Below are 16,087 nucleotides of genomic sequence, written 5' to 3' on the forward strand. Positions count from 1 at the left end.
TGTATCAAATACAAATAATATGAATAGATTTAAACAAAGCAGATGTTTTGTTTACTGTTCTGAATCATATAGCTAGAACCTGAAAGCATAAATTGGAATGTGATATGCAGATTAAAATAGTTTTAGCATATTAGATCATTAACAAACTAAGATGAGCCTGACATCACAGCATATCATATCAGATGATCTGTACTCCCAGACCATTAAAATGTGGTTGGAATGAAAAATGGCTTACCATTTACAGAGTTGTAAAACACTGCTCTTGTGCTTTTCACACTGCTGGCACTGCCCACAGAGCCTCCAACATCCCATAATTCTATATAATAGGTCTTTTCTTCTGGGGTTCCTTCTTTGTAGTCATGAACCTATCAAATCAATTAATTAAAATAATTATTATAACCACTAAAACTCGTAAGGACCCTCATTTAGTTTAAAACACTGGGCATTCCACATTAGCATCTCACTCTATGGCCTCTGCTCACCACTTTCTGTCCTTTCAAGCTTACGCTCCTTAATACTCCAACTCTCACAATTATTGACCCTAGAGGACCCTATAGTTAATGGGTCCTATCACCTTTTACCATTCTTCCCTCTGCTTCTAAAGCCTCCTTCTTTCCTAGCTAAGCATAAATTCCATGATACATCATTACCATCACTTCTTTGCCCCTCTCTCACATGGTTTTGTTTTTTCTGATTTGAATATTTTTTTTAAAAATTCTTGTATTGGTACATTTTAAGTATACAACACATTTACATTTTTCATTGAGAACTTGTACCTTTACATGATGCATCTTGGTTATGTTTTCTCCGTTCCTAGCCCTCTCTTCACCCCCTCCACCCTTCCCTATTTACAAAAACTTTTGTTTCCATTTTATACATTTATCATAATTTTTCCTTTCCCTTCTTTCCTTTCCCCTACCCCTCCCACTACCCCTCCCCCTTTGGACCTTTTCTTCCTATTTTGCATTATCAATTATTCATTCTAATCATTGGTACATTGTAGGCATACAATTTAATGACATTCATCACTGGAAATTTGCACCTTTACATAGTCTCTTTTGGTTCTTATTTTTCACCCTTCCCCTGCGCTCCCTTCAACCCCTCCATCCCTGCCTATTTACAAAGATTTTGTTTCCATTTTTCCATTTTCTCATATTAATTCCATTCCCTTTAATTTCCCCTACCCCTCCCACTTCCCCTTCCCCCCTTTTTTTCCTATTTCACATTATCTATTTATTATACGTTTTAGTCCTTATTTATACATTCAGTTTCTCACACTAGAGAAACTATTCGGTATTTATACATTTGTGTCCTATTTATTTCACTTAAGAGTATCGTCTCAATGTGCATCCATTTAGCTATAAATGTCCCTGATTTCTCATTTTTTATGGCTGAATAGTACTACATTTTATAAAAAACCCACATTTTCTTTATCCAGTCTCCAGTTGATGGGCATTTGGGCTGTTTCCAAGTTTTTGCTATTATAAATTGTGCTGCTATGAACATGGGTGCACATATACCACTGTGGTATGATTCTTTTAATTCTTTGGGGAAGATCCCCAGCAGGGGAATAGCTGGGTCAAATGGGATTTCCAGTCCTAGTTCTTTGAGGTATCTCCATACTGATTTCCACAGTGCTTGCACCAGTCTACACTCCCACCAGCAGTGGAGCAGGGTTCCTCTTTCCCCACAGCCCTGCCAGCATTTGTTATTGGTTGATTTCATGATAGCAGCCATTCTTTCTGGAGTGAAGTGGAATCTCAGCGTTGTTTTCATTTGCATCTCTTGAATGACCAGTGATGTTGAGCATTTTTTCATGTATTTATTTGCTATTTCTACTTCTTTGTGTGAGAAATGTCTGTTCATTTCAGATGCCCATTTTTGGATTGGGTCTTTAAATTTGGGAGGTCTGATCTTTTTAAGTTCTTTATAGATTCGAGATAGTAGACCTTTGTCTGAGGAAGAGCAGGTGAAGATTTTTTTCCCACATTGTGGGTTGTCTCTTCACACTGCTGGTGGTTTCTCTTGCTGTGCAGAAGCCTTTTAATAAGAAGAGATCCCACTTGTGGATTGTTTGTGCTAGTTCACGGGCAACTGAGGTTTTGTTCATAAAATCGTCCTACACCAATGTCTTCAAGAGTTCTACCTAACCTCTGTTCCAGCTGGTTCGGCATTTCTATTTTAATATTTAGATCTTTAATCCATTTTGATTTTAGTTTAGTGCATGGCGAGAGATATAGGTCTAATTTTAATCTTTGGCAAGTTGAAACCTAATTTTTTCAGCACCATTTATTAAAGAGGTTATCTTTCCTCCAGTGAGGGTGTTTGGCTCCTGTGTCAAAGATGAAGTGGCTGAGTGTGTCTGGAGTTGTTTCTGCATCTTCTAGTCTGTTCCACTGGTCCTCAGGTCTGTTTCTTTGCCAGTACCATGCTGTTTTCATCACAGTAGCTTTGTAGTATAGTTTCAAGTTGGAGATTGTGATACCCCCCTGCCATGTCTCTGCTACCTAGAATTGCTTTCACTATTCTGTGTCTCTTCTTGTTCCAAATGAATTTGTGGATTTTCACAAGGTCTATGAAGTATCCTGCTGGGATCTCAATTGGAATTGCATTGAATCTATATAGCAGTTTTGGAAGTATGACCATTTTCACTATATTGATCCTTCCTACCCAGGAGCAGGGGATGTGTGTCCATTTTCTGATATCATCTTCAATCTCTCTTTTCAGAGTGCTATAGTTTTCAGAGAAGAAGTCTTTGATTTCTTTCGTTAGGTTGATTCCTAGGTATTTCAGTTTTTTGGATGCTATTATGAAAGGAATCATTTGCCCTATTTCTCTCTCAGTGAGTCTGTTATTTGTGTAGAGGAAAGTTATTGATTTTTGTGTGTTGACCTTGTATCCAGCTACTTTACTGAATTTGGTTATTAAGTCTAGAAGACTTTTGGTAGAGTTCTTGGGGTCTTCTATATAGAGTATCATGTCATCTGCAAATAATGACAATTTGACTTCTTCATTTCCTATCTTTATTCCTTTTATTTCTTTCTCTTGTCTAATTGCTGTGGCTAATGTTTCCAAAACTATATTGAACAAGAGTGGTTATAGCGGACATCCTTGTCTTGTTCCTGATTTGAGTGTGAAGGATTTCAGTTTTTGACCATTTAGTATAATACTGGCTGTTGGTTTTTCATAGATGGCTTTTATCAGTTTGAGGTAAAGACCATCTATTCCAATTTTTTGTAGGGTTTTTATCCTAAATGCATGTTGGATTTTGTCAAAGGCTTTTTCTGCATGTATGGAGATAATCGTATGTTTTCTGTCCTTGGCTCTACTGATATACTGTATTACACTGATTTGCATATGTTGAACCATCCCTGCATCCCTGGGATGAATCCCACTTGATCAGGGTGTATGATCTTCTTGATGATCTCCTGAATTCTATTTGCGAGTATCTTATTAAGGATTTTTGCATCTAAGTTCATTAGTGAGACTGACCTATAGTTCTCTTTTTCGGTTGGGTCTTTCTCTGCTTTGGGGATCAAGGTGATGCTTGCTTCCAGGAATGAATTTGGGAGTATTGCTTCCCTTTCAATTTCACTGAAGAGTTTAAACAGTAGTGGCAGTAGTTCCTCTCTAAATGTCTTGTAGAATTCAGTGAAGCCATCAGGACCCAGGCTTTTCTTAGTTGATAAGTTTTAAATTATGTTTTCAATTTCATTGGTTGATATCGGGTTGTTCAGAATTTTTAGGTCTTCTTTGTTCAACTTGGTAATTCATATATATCTCGAAATCTGTCCATTTCTTCTGTGTTTTCCATCTTAGTGGCATATAGGTTCTGGAAGTAGGTATTGATGATCCTCTGGATTTCTGCTGGGTCTGTTGTAATTTCACCCTTTTCATTCCTAATTGCATGGATATGGGCCTTTTCTTTCGATTTTCTGATAAGGTTGGCTAAGGGTCTGTCAATTTTGTTTATTCTTTCAAAGAACCAACTCTTGGCTTCATTGATTTTTTTTTGTATCGTTTTCTTAGTTTCCATTGAATTGATTTCGCCTCTGATCTCTATAATTTCCTCCCTTGTATGAGCTTTGGGTTTGTCCTGCTCTTCTTTTTCTGGAAGCTTGAGGTTCAGCATCATGTTGTTTAATTGGACTAGCTTTGGATTCTTAATATGAGTATTCACTGCTATGAATTTCCCTCGTAAGACTGCTTTCATTGTGTCCCATAGATTCCAATGTTGTATTGTCAATGTCATTTAATGGAAAGAACTCTCTGATTTCTTCTTTAATTTCCTCTGTGTCCCACTGGTTATTCAAAAGCATGTTGTTTAATTTCGTGTTTATAAAATTTTTTGAGTTTCTTTTGCTATGGATCTCCAATTTCATCTCAGTATGGTCTGATAATATACAGGGTTTTACTTCAATTCCTTTGCACTTACTTAAACATGTTCTATGTGTGAGTATGTGGTCTATTTTTGAGAATGGCCCACATGCAGCTGAGAAGAATGTGTATCCTGATTTTGTAGGGTGGAACACCTGTAAACATCTGTTAAGTTCATTTGTTCAAGAGTTCGACTAAGTTCTAGTATCTCATTACTTATTTTTTGTGTAGTTCATCTATCTATTTGTGACAGTAGGGTATTGATGTCCCCCACTACAATTGTATTAGTGCATGTATGACTTTTCATGTCCATTAGTATTTGTTTTATATAGTTGGGTGCTCTAGTGTTTGGTGCATAGATATTTATGATTGTCATCTCTTCCTCTTGGATTCTTCCCTTTACAAGGATATAGTGTCCTTCTTCTCTCTTAATCAGTGTTGGTTTGACATCCACTTGATCTGCAAAGAGGATAGCTACTCCTGCTTTTTTTGAGGTTCCTGTTGCATGGAGTATTGTTTTCCACCCTTTAACTTTCAGTCTATGAGTTTCCTTTCGAATTAAGTGTGTTTCTTGTATGCAGCATATTGTTGGATTTTGTTTCTTGACCCATTCTGCCAGTCTATTTCTTTTGATTGGTGAATTGAGACCATTAATATTAATGGTTATAACTGAAATGTATTGACATCATTGTCATGACTTTTTCTTTTTGTTGGGTTGTCCCCTTTTACATTTAATTTCTTGTTGCGCCTGATGGGTTCATTCTGCTTTGCTTTCTGGGGTTGTGATCCTCATGGTCTGTTCCTAGGATATTGTGTAAAATTCTTTGGAGTGCTGGTTTGGTATTCACAAAGTTCCTAAGGTGCTCTTTGTCATGAAAGTATCTTATTTCTCCATCAATTTTGAAAGAGAGTTTTGGAGGGTACATCAATCTGGGTTGGAGGCTGTTTTCTTTTAGGGCTTGGAATATGTCACTCCAAGCTCTTCTTGCCTTGATGGTTTGTGTTGAGAAGTCTGCTGTGATTCTGATGGGCTTTCCTTTGTATGTGATTTGTTTCTTTTCTCTGACTGCTTGGAGAACTTTGTTCTTCTGTTGTGTTTCTGGAATCTTAACAATTATATGCCCAAGTGTAGAGTTTTTTGATCAAGGCTATTTGGAGTCCTATATGCCTCACTTATCTGTATGTCAAGTTCTTTTCCTCTGCTTGAGAAGTTTTCTGCCATTACTTCTGTGAACAGTTTTTTTATGTCATCTGCATTCTCTCCTGTTTTATCTTTGACTCCAATCAGTCTTATGTTATTCTTCTTTGCATCATCTAGCAGCTGCTGGATTGCTTTCTTGTGGTCCCTTACAATTTTGAAGCAATTTTTCTTTTCCTGGTCACTAACTGCAATCTTATCTTCTATATCTGAAATTCTGTCCTCACATTGGCTCATTCTGCTGTGTAGACTTTCAATGTAGTTTTTAATCTCCTGGAAATCTATTTGAATGTGTTTTATGGATTCCACTTGTTTCCTATGTTGCGATTCCATCATGTTCCTCTGCTCCTCTCTAGATTTATTAATCATATCTTGTACTATGAGCACAATCTCTGCTGTTATCTAAGAAAGTATTTCTGATTTGTTTTTTTCCAGATTGTCTTTTCTTGCCAGTTCAGGGGATCCAGGTGGTTGAGTATCAGAGTGTTCCATCTCATTTCCCTTTGGGGTTGCTGTAGGTGATTTGGAAGTCTGGTATTGAGACTTATTTACATGTCTTCTCATTTCGACCAGGGGCGGGTGGTGGGGTGTTGTTGGTACCCGTGCGACTCACTTCCTCTGAGATGGTAGCAGTGGGACAGCGGTTCAGAAGCCCCTTCCTCGTGGCTGGGAGTGTCAGACGGATGGCAGCCTGGAAGCCCCTTCCTCTGGGCCGGGAAAGGCGGGACATATGGTGGCCCAGAAGCCCCTTCCTCTGGGCTAGGAGCGGCAGGACAGACAGTGGCCCACAAGTACCTTCCCCTAAGCTGGGAGTGGTGGGACAGCAGCTCAGAAGCCCCTACCTCTGGGCCCGGAGCGGCAGGACAAATGGTCGCCCGGAAGCCCCTTCCTCTGGGCTGGGAACGGCAGGATGGACGGTGGCCAGGAAGCCCCTTCCTCTGGGCCAGGAATGGTGGGTCAGAAGGTGGCCTGGAAGCCCCTTCCTCTGGGCCAGGAGCAGTGGGACGGTAGCTCAGAAACCCTTTTCTCTAAGCTGGGAGTGGTGGGACCTCTCTCACATTGTTCTTATCAGACAAAATTTCAACTCTGGTTACAGTCACTTTTCCCCCATTCCATGTTTATCAAGCAGCTATTTTATTGCATGGGAAGCTCAGAAAAATACACATTCTAGGTGACAGAATTCAGTGTAAATTCAAATGTACCTTTTGAGCTGTGCTTCATTGATTCTATACAAAGTTTCAGCAGTTGAGGACCATTTTGGATAAGAGAAATTAATCCTGTACACTGCAATAAAAGGTACCACTATTTTGCTATATGGCACAGATAACAGATAACATGTCATCATGACAAATCATCAATAAAAGGTCATATTCCATATACTGTTTAATAAAGTTGGGGAATATAAACATATTTTGGCAAGATTTTTAAGATTTTTAAGCATAACAATTCAAAAAAATAATACACAGTGCTATAAAGAATATGTTATCTGTTGTTATGAAAAAGCTCAGCCACTTCCATAAAGTTTTTCTGATTTTGCATTCCTTCCCATGCCAAATAGACCTGGGCTGGGTTATGGGTTAGGTCATCCTCATATTTGTTTCCATATTATCCTATACACTTGTATCTTTTCACTGACCAAACTGTCTTATTTATCTACTGATATTTCTTCTATTAACCTGAGAGTAGGGACCATATATTATTCATCTTTGTAAGCCTGGGAAGTAGTATAATATCTAGAGCATGTTAAATGAATAAATAAGTGAATAAATTTAGAGTATCTTATTCTCCAAGGCTTTATTATATTCATGTTATTAGCTTACGGAATTCCAATTCTAAGTACAGTTTTTAGAACAAACTAAATCAGAACAGGACTTCTGTTAAAAAATACACATTCCTGGACTATCTCTGAAACTTCCAGGATGAGCTTCAAAAGTCTATGTGTATATATACATATATATATATATTTTTTAAAAAGTTTCCTACACAATTTTGATACATAGACTTGAAAAACATGGAAGTACACCAGTATTTTCTATAAAATTATTTCAAAGGTTTAACATTGTCTCCTCTAAAAGGCCGTAACTCCTCTGAGAATTCTGACCATGTAATGTAATTCCTTGGGAACATACCCCGCCATTCCGTACTGGGAATTAAACCCATTAAACCCAGGGTCTTTACACTGAGCTACATTCCTAGTGCTGTTTTTTTTTTTTTTTAGTTATTTTGAGATAGTGTTACACTATGTGGCTAAATTGCTATCTAGGCTGAACTCCAGATAATCCTGCCTTAGCCTCCCAAGTCTGTTAGCCAGTACCCTTTGGGATGTATAAACTCTTAAGCCATTCTGACTTATTCATCTGCATGCTCCATCACAAAATATCTTCCCTAACCAAATCTTTTCATGTCTTCCTCTAGAATTGGATGAGAAGGTATTCCCCTTCTTTTCTAATTTGCTCAATTAATACTGGCTAAATTTATTTATGTTTTATTAGTATAGTATATGCTTGCAGTACACAAAGATTATATTCACCATGAAGAGTTGGTACATATACATAACTAAGAACTTAAAACTAGTAGCATATAGTTTATAGCTATAACGTTGTATATTTTACATGGGTGAGTAATCTCCAAGGGAAAGCTTAACATTATAAAAAGCATTGTAAAATAAATAAATCAATAAAAAGCATTGCTCTTGAGAAGGTTAGTGGCACTCTGGTGCAACACTAACAGCCCAACTCAGTGGTGGTGGTGGTGGTGGTGGTAGTACCAAGCTACAAAAGTATGATTTACATTTAAATCCAGTCATCAAGACTGATACTTAAAGCCACTAAAGACCTTACAGCTAACAGGGAAGGATTTTCTCATGGGAAGTACTATAGTAATATATGCTGATCATCAAATGGGAAAGAGCAACACACTCTACAATGCTGCTGCCACTTTGGGACCTTCTCATTTACTCATCTCTGGGCTTTCTATTGCAACCAAACAAAGACCACATACAAATGGTTTTGTTTCATTTGAAGAGTTCATTGTAACTTTGAAAAAGTAGAAACTAATTTAGTAAGGAAAATGAGGCAGGTAAAACCCTGCCTCAAAAAACCAAACCGAACCAAACCAAACCAAAATGAAACAACCAACACTCAATGCTGTACATGCTAATAAGTCTGGCTTATTATCTGTCTCTATAAAACTGTTACTAGAGAAAGAAAAGTAGAAAGTCTTGGACAGGAGTGGGAGAAAAAAAGGCAGAAAACAGCAATAAGAAAAGTATATATCATCTTGGCTATCCTCTTCACTCTGATTAATCTTTCTCCAACCCCTTTTACCTCATCTCTGTAACTCCAAGTTGCTCCTTCTTTTCTTTCTAAATTTTCTTTTTAGTTTTTATTTATTTTTTCTAAATTTTCTTTTTAATTTTTATTTATTTTTTATTGACTTTATTGGTACATTTAGGTATACCTGATGATCATGTTCATCAAGAATTTGTACCTGTACATGATATATCTTGATTCTTATTTTTTTCCCATTCCCTTGCCCTCCTTTCAACCCCTCCACCTCTCCCTATAGATAAGCTTTGTTTCCATTGTTCCTTTCTTGGTTTCAATTTCTTTGTTTACCTTCTTTCCTTTCCCCTGCTCCCTCCTCCTTACCCTTTCCCTTTGAACATTTTCTTCCTATTTCACAATATCTATTATACACTTTGGTCTTAATTTACACCTTCAGTTTCTCACACCAGAGAAATGATTCAGTATTTACACATATTCCTGGGTATGGTGGTGCACTCCTATAATCCCAGCTACTTGGGAGGCTGAGGCAGGAGGACTGTAAGTTCAAACCCAGCCTGGGCAATTTAGTGACTTAGCAAAATCCTGTTTAAAAAAAAGGGGGGGGGATATGACTTAGTGGGAAGGGAAGTCCCTGGGTTCAATCCCCAGTACCACACATTACACACAAACAAAGGCTGGGGATGTAAGTCAGTGGTAGAGTGCTTGCCTAACACACATGATGCCCTGGGTTCAATCCTGTCTGCCAAAACAAAATACCTCGTTTACAGACACATGTGGAATGGTGGCATGAATCTGTAGTCCCCCTGCTTGGGAAGCTGAGGTAGGATAAGCACTTGAACCCAGGAGTTCCATGACAGCCTGGGCAACACAGTGAAACCCTGTTTCCTAAAACAAAACACCACACCCAAACCAAGTAACACAACAAAAGCCTCACTGGCTCACCTGGTTCAGGGTAATCTCTATACAGATGATTCCAACTCCAGAATTCTCTCTTGAGCTTCAGCACCTCATTTCTAAATGCTTTCTGGACAGCTTCAATTAGAGAAGCTCACAGATATCTCCCTTCACCAAGTCCAGAACTAACTTAGCATTTTTTTCTCTTTCACCCTTTGGGAATAGTTCATCTACTCAGTTGGCCAGGTCACTTAATTGTCAACACTTAGTAGAATTTTACATGCTTCAATTGCATGCTTCAAATGCACATCACTTTCTCTTTGGAATTGGTAGTTTATTTTTTAGACCACTGCTACATCATAGAACAGTGGTGGTGAACCTATGGCATGGGTTCTATAGTGGGCTATTTGTATCATTAAAAGCTCTAAAAGGTTTGCCATCACTGCTAAAGAACTTTCTGTAATGATGTAAATGTCCAATATGGTAACCACTAGTAACATGTGACTCCTGAGTCAAATTTAAATTGCCATACAACCTGGGAGTAGTGGTGCATGACTATAATCCCAGCACTAAGGATTCTAATGCAGGAGGATCACTGTAAATGTGAAGCCAAGCTGGGCTAGAGAAGCCAAGGCCAGTCTGGAATACATAGTGAGACCCTATACCAGTGGTGGAGAACCTATGACATGTGTGTCACAGCAGTCTATTATCATTGAAAGCTCTAAAAGGTTCGCCATCACTGCACCTATAACAACTCTATAAAAGGAATGTAAATATTATGTATTATACTACAAACATGTACAAAAGAAACTGAACAACCAAAAAAAAAAAAGCAAGAGAATCAAAAGATGAGTAGACAGGGGAGGGAAGGAAAAGAAAAGGTATGAAAAAAAGAATCAAGATGTGTTATATACATATACCAACTTCCCATAAAGAATGTAAACATTATGAACTACACATATGTACTAATAAAATAAAATTTAAAAAAAAACAACAAAAAATGCCATAAGAGACTAGTGGTCCCTGTATTGAACAACATCAGAATACTTATTTTTTAATACTGTTGTGGAATAAGAGGTGTTTTGTATACAGCAGTGATCAAGAACACAGACTCTCAAACCAATAACTCAACCTTGGACAAGTCACATAATCCCTCTGTGCCTCAACTGCTTTATGTGTCAAACAGGGACATTAGCAGTATTTACCACCCAGGTATGTTTTAGGAATTAATTTGTATATAAATTGCTCCCTAGCCAAAGGAAGCACTAAAAAACGTTAGCTATCATTATTGTTACTTTAAAGATCATTAATATAGATAAACCTTGTGCCACCTACTAGACTCATCTCATATTCTTAGCGAGGACAAAGGTTATGCTTCTTTTTATTTCTCCCCAGTGCTTTGTACATTGTTATGCTATCTAAAGAAGAATTCAATAAATATTGATTGTATGTAATGTGTAGAGTTAAAATCCCATGAAAATGAATTAGAAATGATAAATCAATTTCCTTATTTATAATTTGTGAAAAGATTAAACTTTGAAAGTCTTGCTTTCATAATTAGGAGTGACCATGCACTTATAGTACTCCTTTAGACTTGTAATATCAAAATTAGAAGACAAAAATGAATAAACAACACCATAAAACTTTTCTTTTCTCTTCAGTTATGAACATCTCTGTATTGAATACTGAATCCAAAATGTTAATAATTACTGAGTACCTACATTAAACTCATTAACTTTACCCAGTATTTGAAATTAAACAATTACATTATCACCTCTACTTTTAGTTAACTCTGAACAAATCTGAAATGAACTAAATGAGGTAACTGTTTCTAATAGTTTTGAAAAGTGGGTATTCATGAATCTATACTAATTCTGGAGACTCCCTCTCCTGGGTCTTAGTAACACAGAAACTGTAATTGCAATATAAAAGGTGCTATAGAAGATAGCTTCCAAGTTATTTAGGTAAAAGTTTTATATGCTTTAATCACTTTTCTTCTAGAAGGAAGAACAATTCATTTTATAATAATAGTCAAAATGATTTACATGTCTATGACAACTTTAAGATTGTAGTTTAAAAATGCCTTTTACTTATATTGTCACTCAAGAAATGCATTCTTTTCAAAAATGGAAGACAGATTCACCAGCCCAAGATTCAATGAACAGAAATAAAAGTAAGGTCACTTTTAGCTCTATGTGCCCCATTCTTCTACAATAATGCAATTCAGATCAGACTGGCTTTAAAGGAGTCAATTATTATCACATCCATTCCAATAAAATCAGTCACATTATTATACATTTGTTTTAAGACTACTCTAGCTTTTACTCTTGTCTCTTCTTGGACATTTTTATGCACTTCCCAGAGTTTCTGGAACTATGTTAAAAGTTAAAAAATCTGCAGTCTAGGATAAGGGACAATAACAAGGGATCTCTAACTTCACCTTTTCCAAAAGCAGGATTATTGCTATTGTTACTTCTAAAATTCAGTCAGAGTCTGGAGAACAGTTATGGCTTGTATCTAGATGTCCCTCCAAAGCCTCATGCACTCATAGATGGGGCTTTTCAGAGATGGCTGGACTTAGGGTGTGTGATACTTGGATTAAGGTTGTGTGGTACTGGACTGGTCCACTGATTTGTTTAGCACAGTTCTAGGCATGGATTGGGAAGGCCTACACTGGGTGTGGGTGGCACCGACAAGTAGGCTTGTAGCCTATGTAAAATAAAAGAGAAAAGGAGGTAGATGTTCCTGCTTTATTGCCTCCTGCATACCTTGTCATGGACTGTTCCTCCTTGGCAATGCATCTCTACAATACTGCACTTCCTTAGAGCCAGCTGACTATGGACTGAAACCTCTACAAATTGTGAGCTAAAATAAACCTTTCCTCCTTTAACTTGTGGGTGACGGGTATTTTGTCCAAACAACAAGAAAGTAACTAAGACAAGAACTGATTTGGCCTGCTCTCTGGGACTTACACAAGGCATTAACTGTAGACACAATCAAGTCTCCACTCTCATATACAGGGGGCTGCTGAGATAAAAGTTTCTTTTGGAAACTTTGCTACCAGTAATAAAGAATTTTACATACCTGTTACCCTAGTTATCATACATATTGGGCCCTTAACTGGTCTCTCATAATCTTGACTCCAAACTGCTTTCTGCTTTATCTACCCATCATCATTCAATCCTCAATTGTTTCTTTCTCCAAATACTTCCACTGTCTCCTAGAATTTTACTCTATGGTCACATAATTTCAATACATCTTATTCTCAACCTGATTGTATTAACCAAAGCCTACTACTACCCTGAATATACACCTTTTCCTTATGCTTCTCAGATAGATGCTGCTCACTTTTAAACACCCTAATTATTTTCAAATTGTGATATAGGAAATGTCTTACTTCACAAAACTACTCCCAGTATGTTATTCCTATACCCTTATTGGTATAAAAAAAACCTATGTTTGTTATAGGCTCTGAATTGTTAGCTAAATTTTCTTCCCTCTCCTCTTGCCATATAGCTAATACCTAACAGCATTCTATCAGCATCTGATTCTTAAGAGTTGTACTTCTCTGCTCTAAGTCCTATGATTGACCATTTCTCTTCACCCAGAAAAGTGATTCTACATGCTACCTACTGTTCCTCAAAGTACTGTTCATCTCTAGCACAATCACCTTAAGTGTTTCTTAAGATGCATATTCCTGGATACCATGTCTAACTCTGAATAAGAATATATAGGGGCAGCATCCAAGAATCAAACTAAAAGATGAAAATTGTCAGACTGGCTACTGAACACAAATTTGCTTATATCCTACTTACAAGAGGCCTGCCACAGATATAAAGACACAGGAAGTATGAAAGTGAGATGATGGAAATAAGATATGTCACATGAACACTAAGTTGGTTTATCTATTTTAATACAAAGACAAACTTTACAGTACAATGTACTATAAGATGTAGAGAGGGATACAATAAAATGTTTAATCCTTTAGGATGTTTAAGCAGCCTTAACCTAATAAGATAATCTCACATACATGAAAAAGACAGAATTAAGATGAAAAACAGAAAAATCTACATGTAGGAGATTTTAGTATTCATTCTTTAGTAATTAATGAAACAGGGAGACAAAAAACACAATAGAGATAGAGAAGTGAACAAAATGATTAACAGTCTTAACTCAATTGACATACACAGAACAGTGTGCTATCAACAATTACTGAACATGCACCTATTTCATGTGTGCATGAAGTATTTACCAAGATTGGCCATAAAATAGGACATAAAGCAAATTTCAAAAAATTTTAAAGGATGAAATCATAACAGCATCTATTCTCTGAGCACAATGAAAGTAAGCTAAAAAGCAATAATTAAAAGACAATCAACATTGCCAAGTGCTTGAAAATTAGGAAGCATATTTTAAAAGTCAATCACAATAGAAATTACACAATATTTTCATTGAAAGATAATGAACAAAATCTCAGGGATGCAGTGAAGGCTGTGTGACTTGCTAGAAATTTTAAAGCCTCAGAGCTCTGAAAGAAAGCCTGAAAGACATCAGTGAAACAACTACTCATTTCATTAAGTTAGAAAAAAGACAACCAATTAGACCTAAGAAAGCTTGGACATTATGAGGATAAGAGCAAGCACCAGTGAATACAAAACAAACGTAAATATAGAAAACCAACAAAGCCAGAGACTGGTCTTTGATAGCTCTCTGGCAAGACTGATAAAGAAAAACACAAATAAACAAAGCAAAAAAATTACACACACCAGAAAGAAAAAACGAAAAACTCTCTGTAGGATTTGTAGTAACATTCTTATTGTTCAAATGTCTTATTCAAAGATAATAAGAAACCAGAAAACTACGTTTTTGACAACCTAAATGGATAAATCCTTTCAAAAACATAAATCACCAAAACTGACAAAAAGTTTCACATTTTATTTAATGTTATTTTAAAATTTCCTATATAAGAAACTTTAGTTCTAGACAGTTTCACCTGTGAATTCAAATATATAAGAAAGAAATAATCTTACGCAATCTCTTACAGAGAACACTCACAGAGATAATAGTTGCCAACTCACTTTATGAGGCTTGCATAAGCCTGATACCAAAATCCCATAAGGAAAATATAAGAAAGGAAATTAGTAGGGCAATCTTTCTCATGAATTTACATGAAACTATCTGAAAATATATTAGCATATTGAATCTAATGATATATGAAAAGACTAGAGCATCAAGTACACTATTGGATTTATTCTAGGATTACAAAGTTGCTTTAACATTTAGATATCAAACAATATAATTTACTGCAGTAATATAATAAAGCAGCAAAAATTCAATACTTATTCATGATACAAACTCATCATTTGCAATAAAAAGGAACTTAACTTAATGTAGTAAAATGTAACTACTAAATAACCTATAGCAAACACCTTACTCAGTAGTGTTATATTGAAAATTTCTTCTCTAGAGACTGGGAATGAAACAAAGTCATTTTTTATTGACTGTACTTGTTAACTTTTCTATTGGTGGGACAAAATATTAAACACCTGCAAATTAAATAAAGAGAGGTTTATTTGGCTCATGGTTTCAGAGGTTTCAGTCCATGGCCAGTTGGCACCACTGCAGGACCATAATGGTGAAACAAAGAAGTCTCCAAAGCCACACCCCCATGACCCACTCAGATACACCCAATTGTGCGCCACTAACCATAACGACAATTAAGCTTAACCATCACATTCTACTCTTTGTCAGCTTGACACCCAAATATGACTCCTTAGACCATATTTAATCTCCAAATAGAGAAAAATAACAGGGTCATAATTTTGCCTAACATAATGTAACCTGCATACAACCAAACCCACAATAATCCCTTCCCCCAAATAATCCCCTCCTTTTCCCCATCTGAAATCTCAACAGTTACAGCACTGCTCAAAAGTCCAACTCCAATGTCTCACCTGAAACTCACAGCAAACTCTTAGCTTTGAATCCCCATAAAATTTTAAAAAGCAGGTCACATACTCCCAAACTACAATGGCACAGTGTAAATATTCCCATGTAAAAAGGGAGGAAGAGGGGATAGAAAAGAATAGGATCAAAGAAAGATCAAGACCCAGCAGAGCTGGGTATTTAATTTAATATTAAATTATTAAATATTAAATCCTATAGACCCATGTCTGGCATCTAGGCTCATGGTGGGAAGATGTGTGTTCCAAAAGGTAAGGGCAGTCACACCCATGTGGCCTTATTGGTTGCAGCCAACGTGACCTCTCTCTTGGCCTACCACTAGCTGTCTGTGGCTTTTCTCTGTACATCTTGTACACTCTTAGTATCT

At 36.7% G+C, this 16,087-nt stretch overlaps 1 protein-coding gene across 3 annotated transcripts in view; it reads right to left on the reverse strand.

The window, feature by feature from the left end:
- The window catches only part of Rabl3 (RAB, member of RAS oncogene family like 3), a 54,341-nt gene that overhangs the window by 22,638 nt on the left and 15,616 nt on the right, over window positions 1–16,087 (reverse strand). For all 3 annotated transcript variants that reach the window (XM_004835638.3, XM_013075158.3, XM_087209255.1), the window contains exon 3: window positions 236–365. In XM_004835638.3, coding sequence (XP_004835695.1) covers window positions 236–365 — 130 coding nt within the window. The remainder of the gene's footprint in view (window positions 1–235; window positions 366–16,087) is intronic.

Source organism: Heterocephalus glaber, unplaced genomic scaffold (assembly GCF_053883595.1).
Source record: "Heterocephalus glaber isolate CG9 unplaced genomic scaffold, H.glaber_assembly_v1.0 deba00000122, whole genome shotgun sequence".
Lineage (NCBI taxonomy): Eukaryota > Metazoa > Chordata > Mammalia > Rodentia > Bathyergidae > Heterocephalus > Heterocephalus glaber.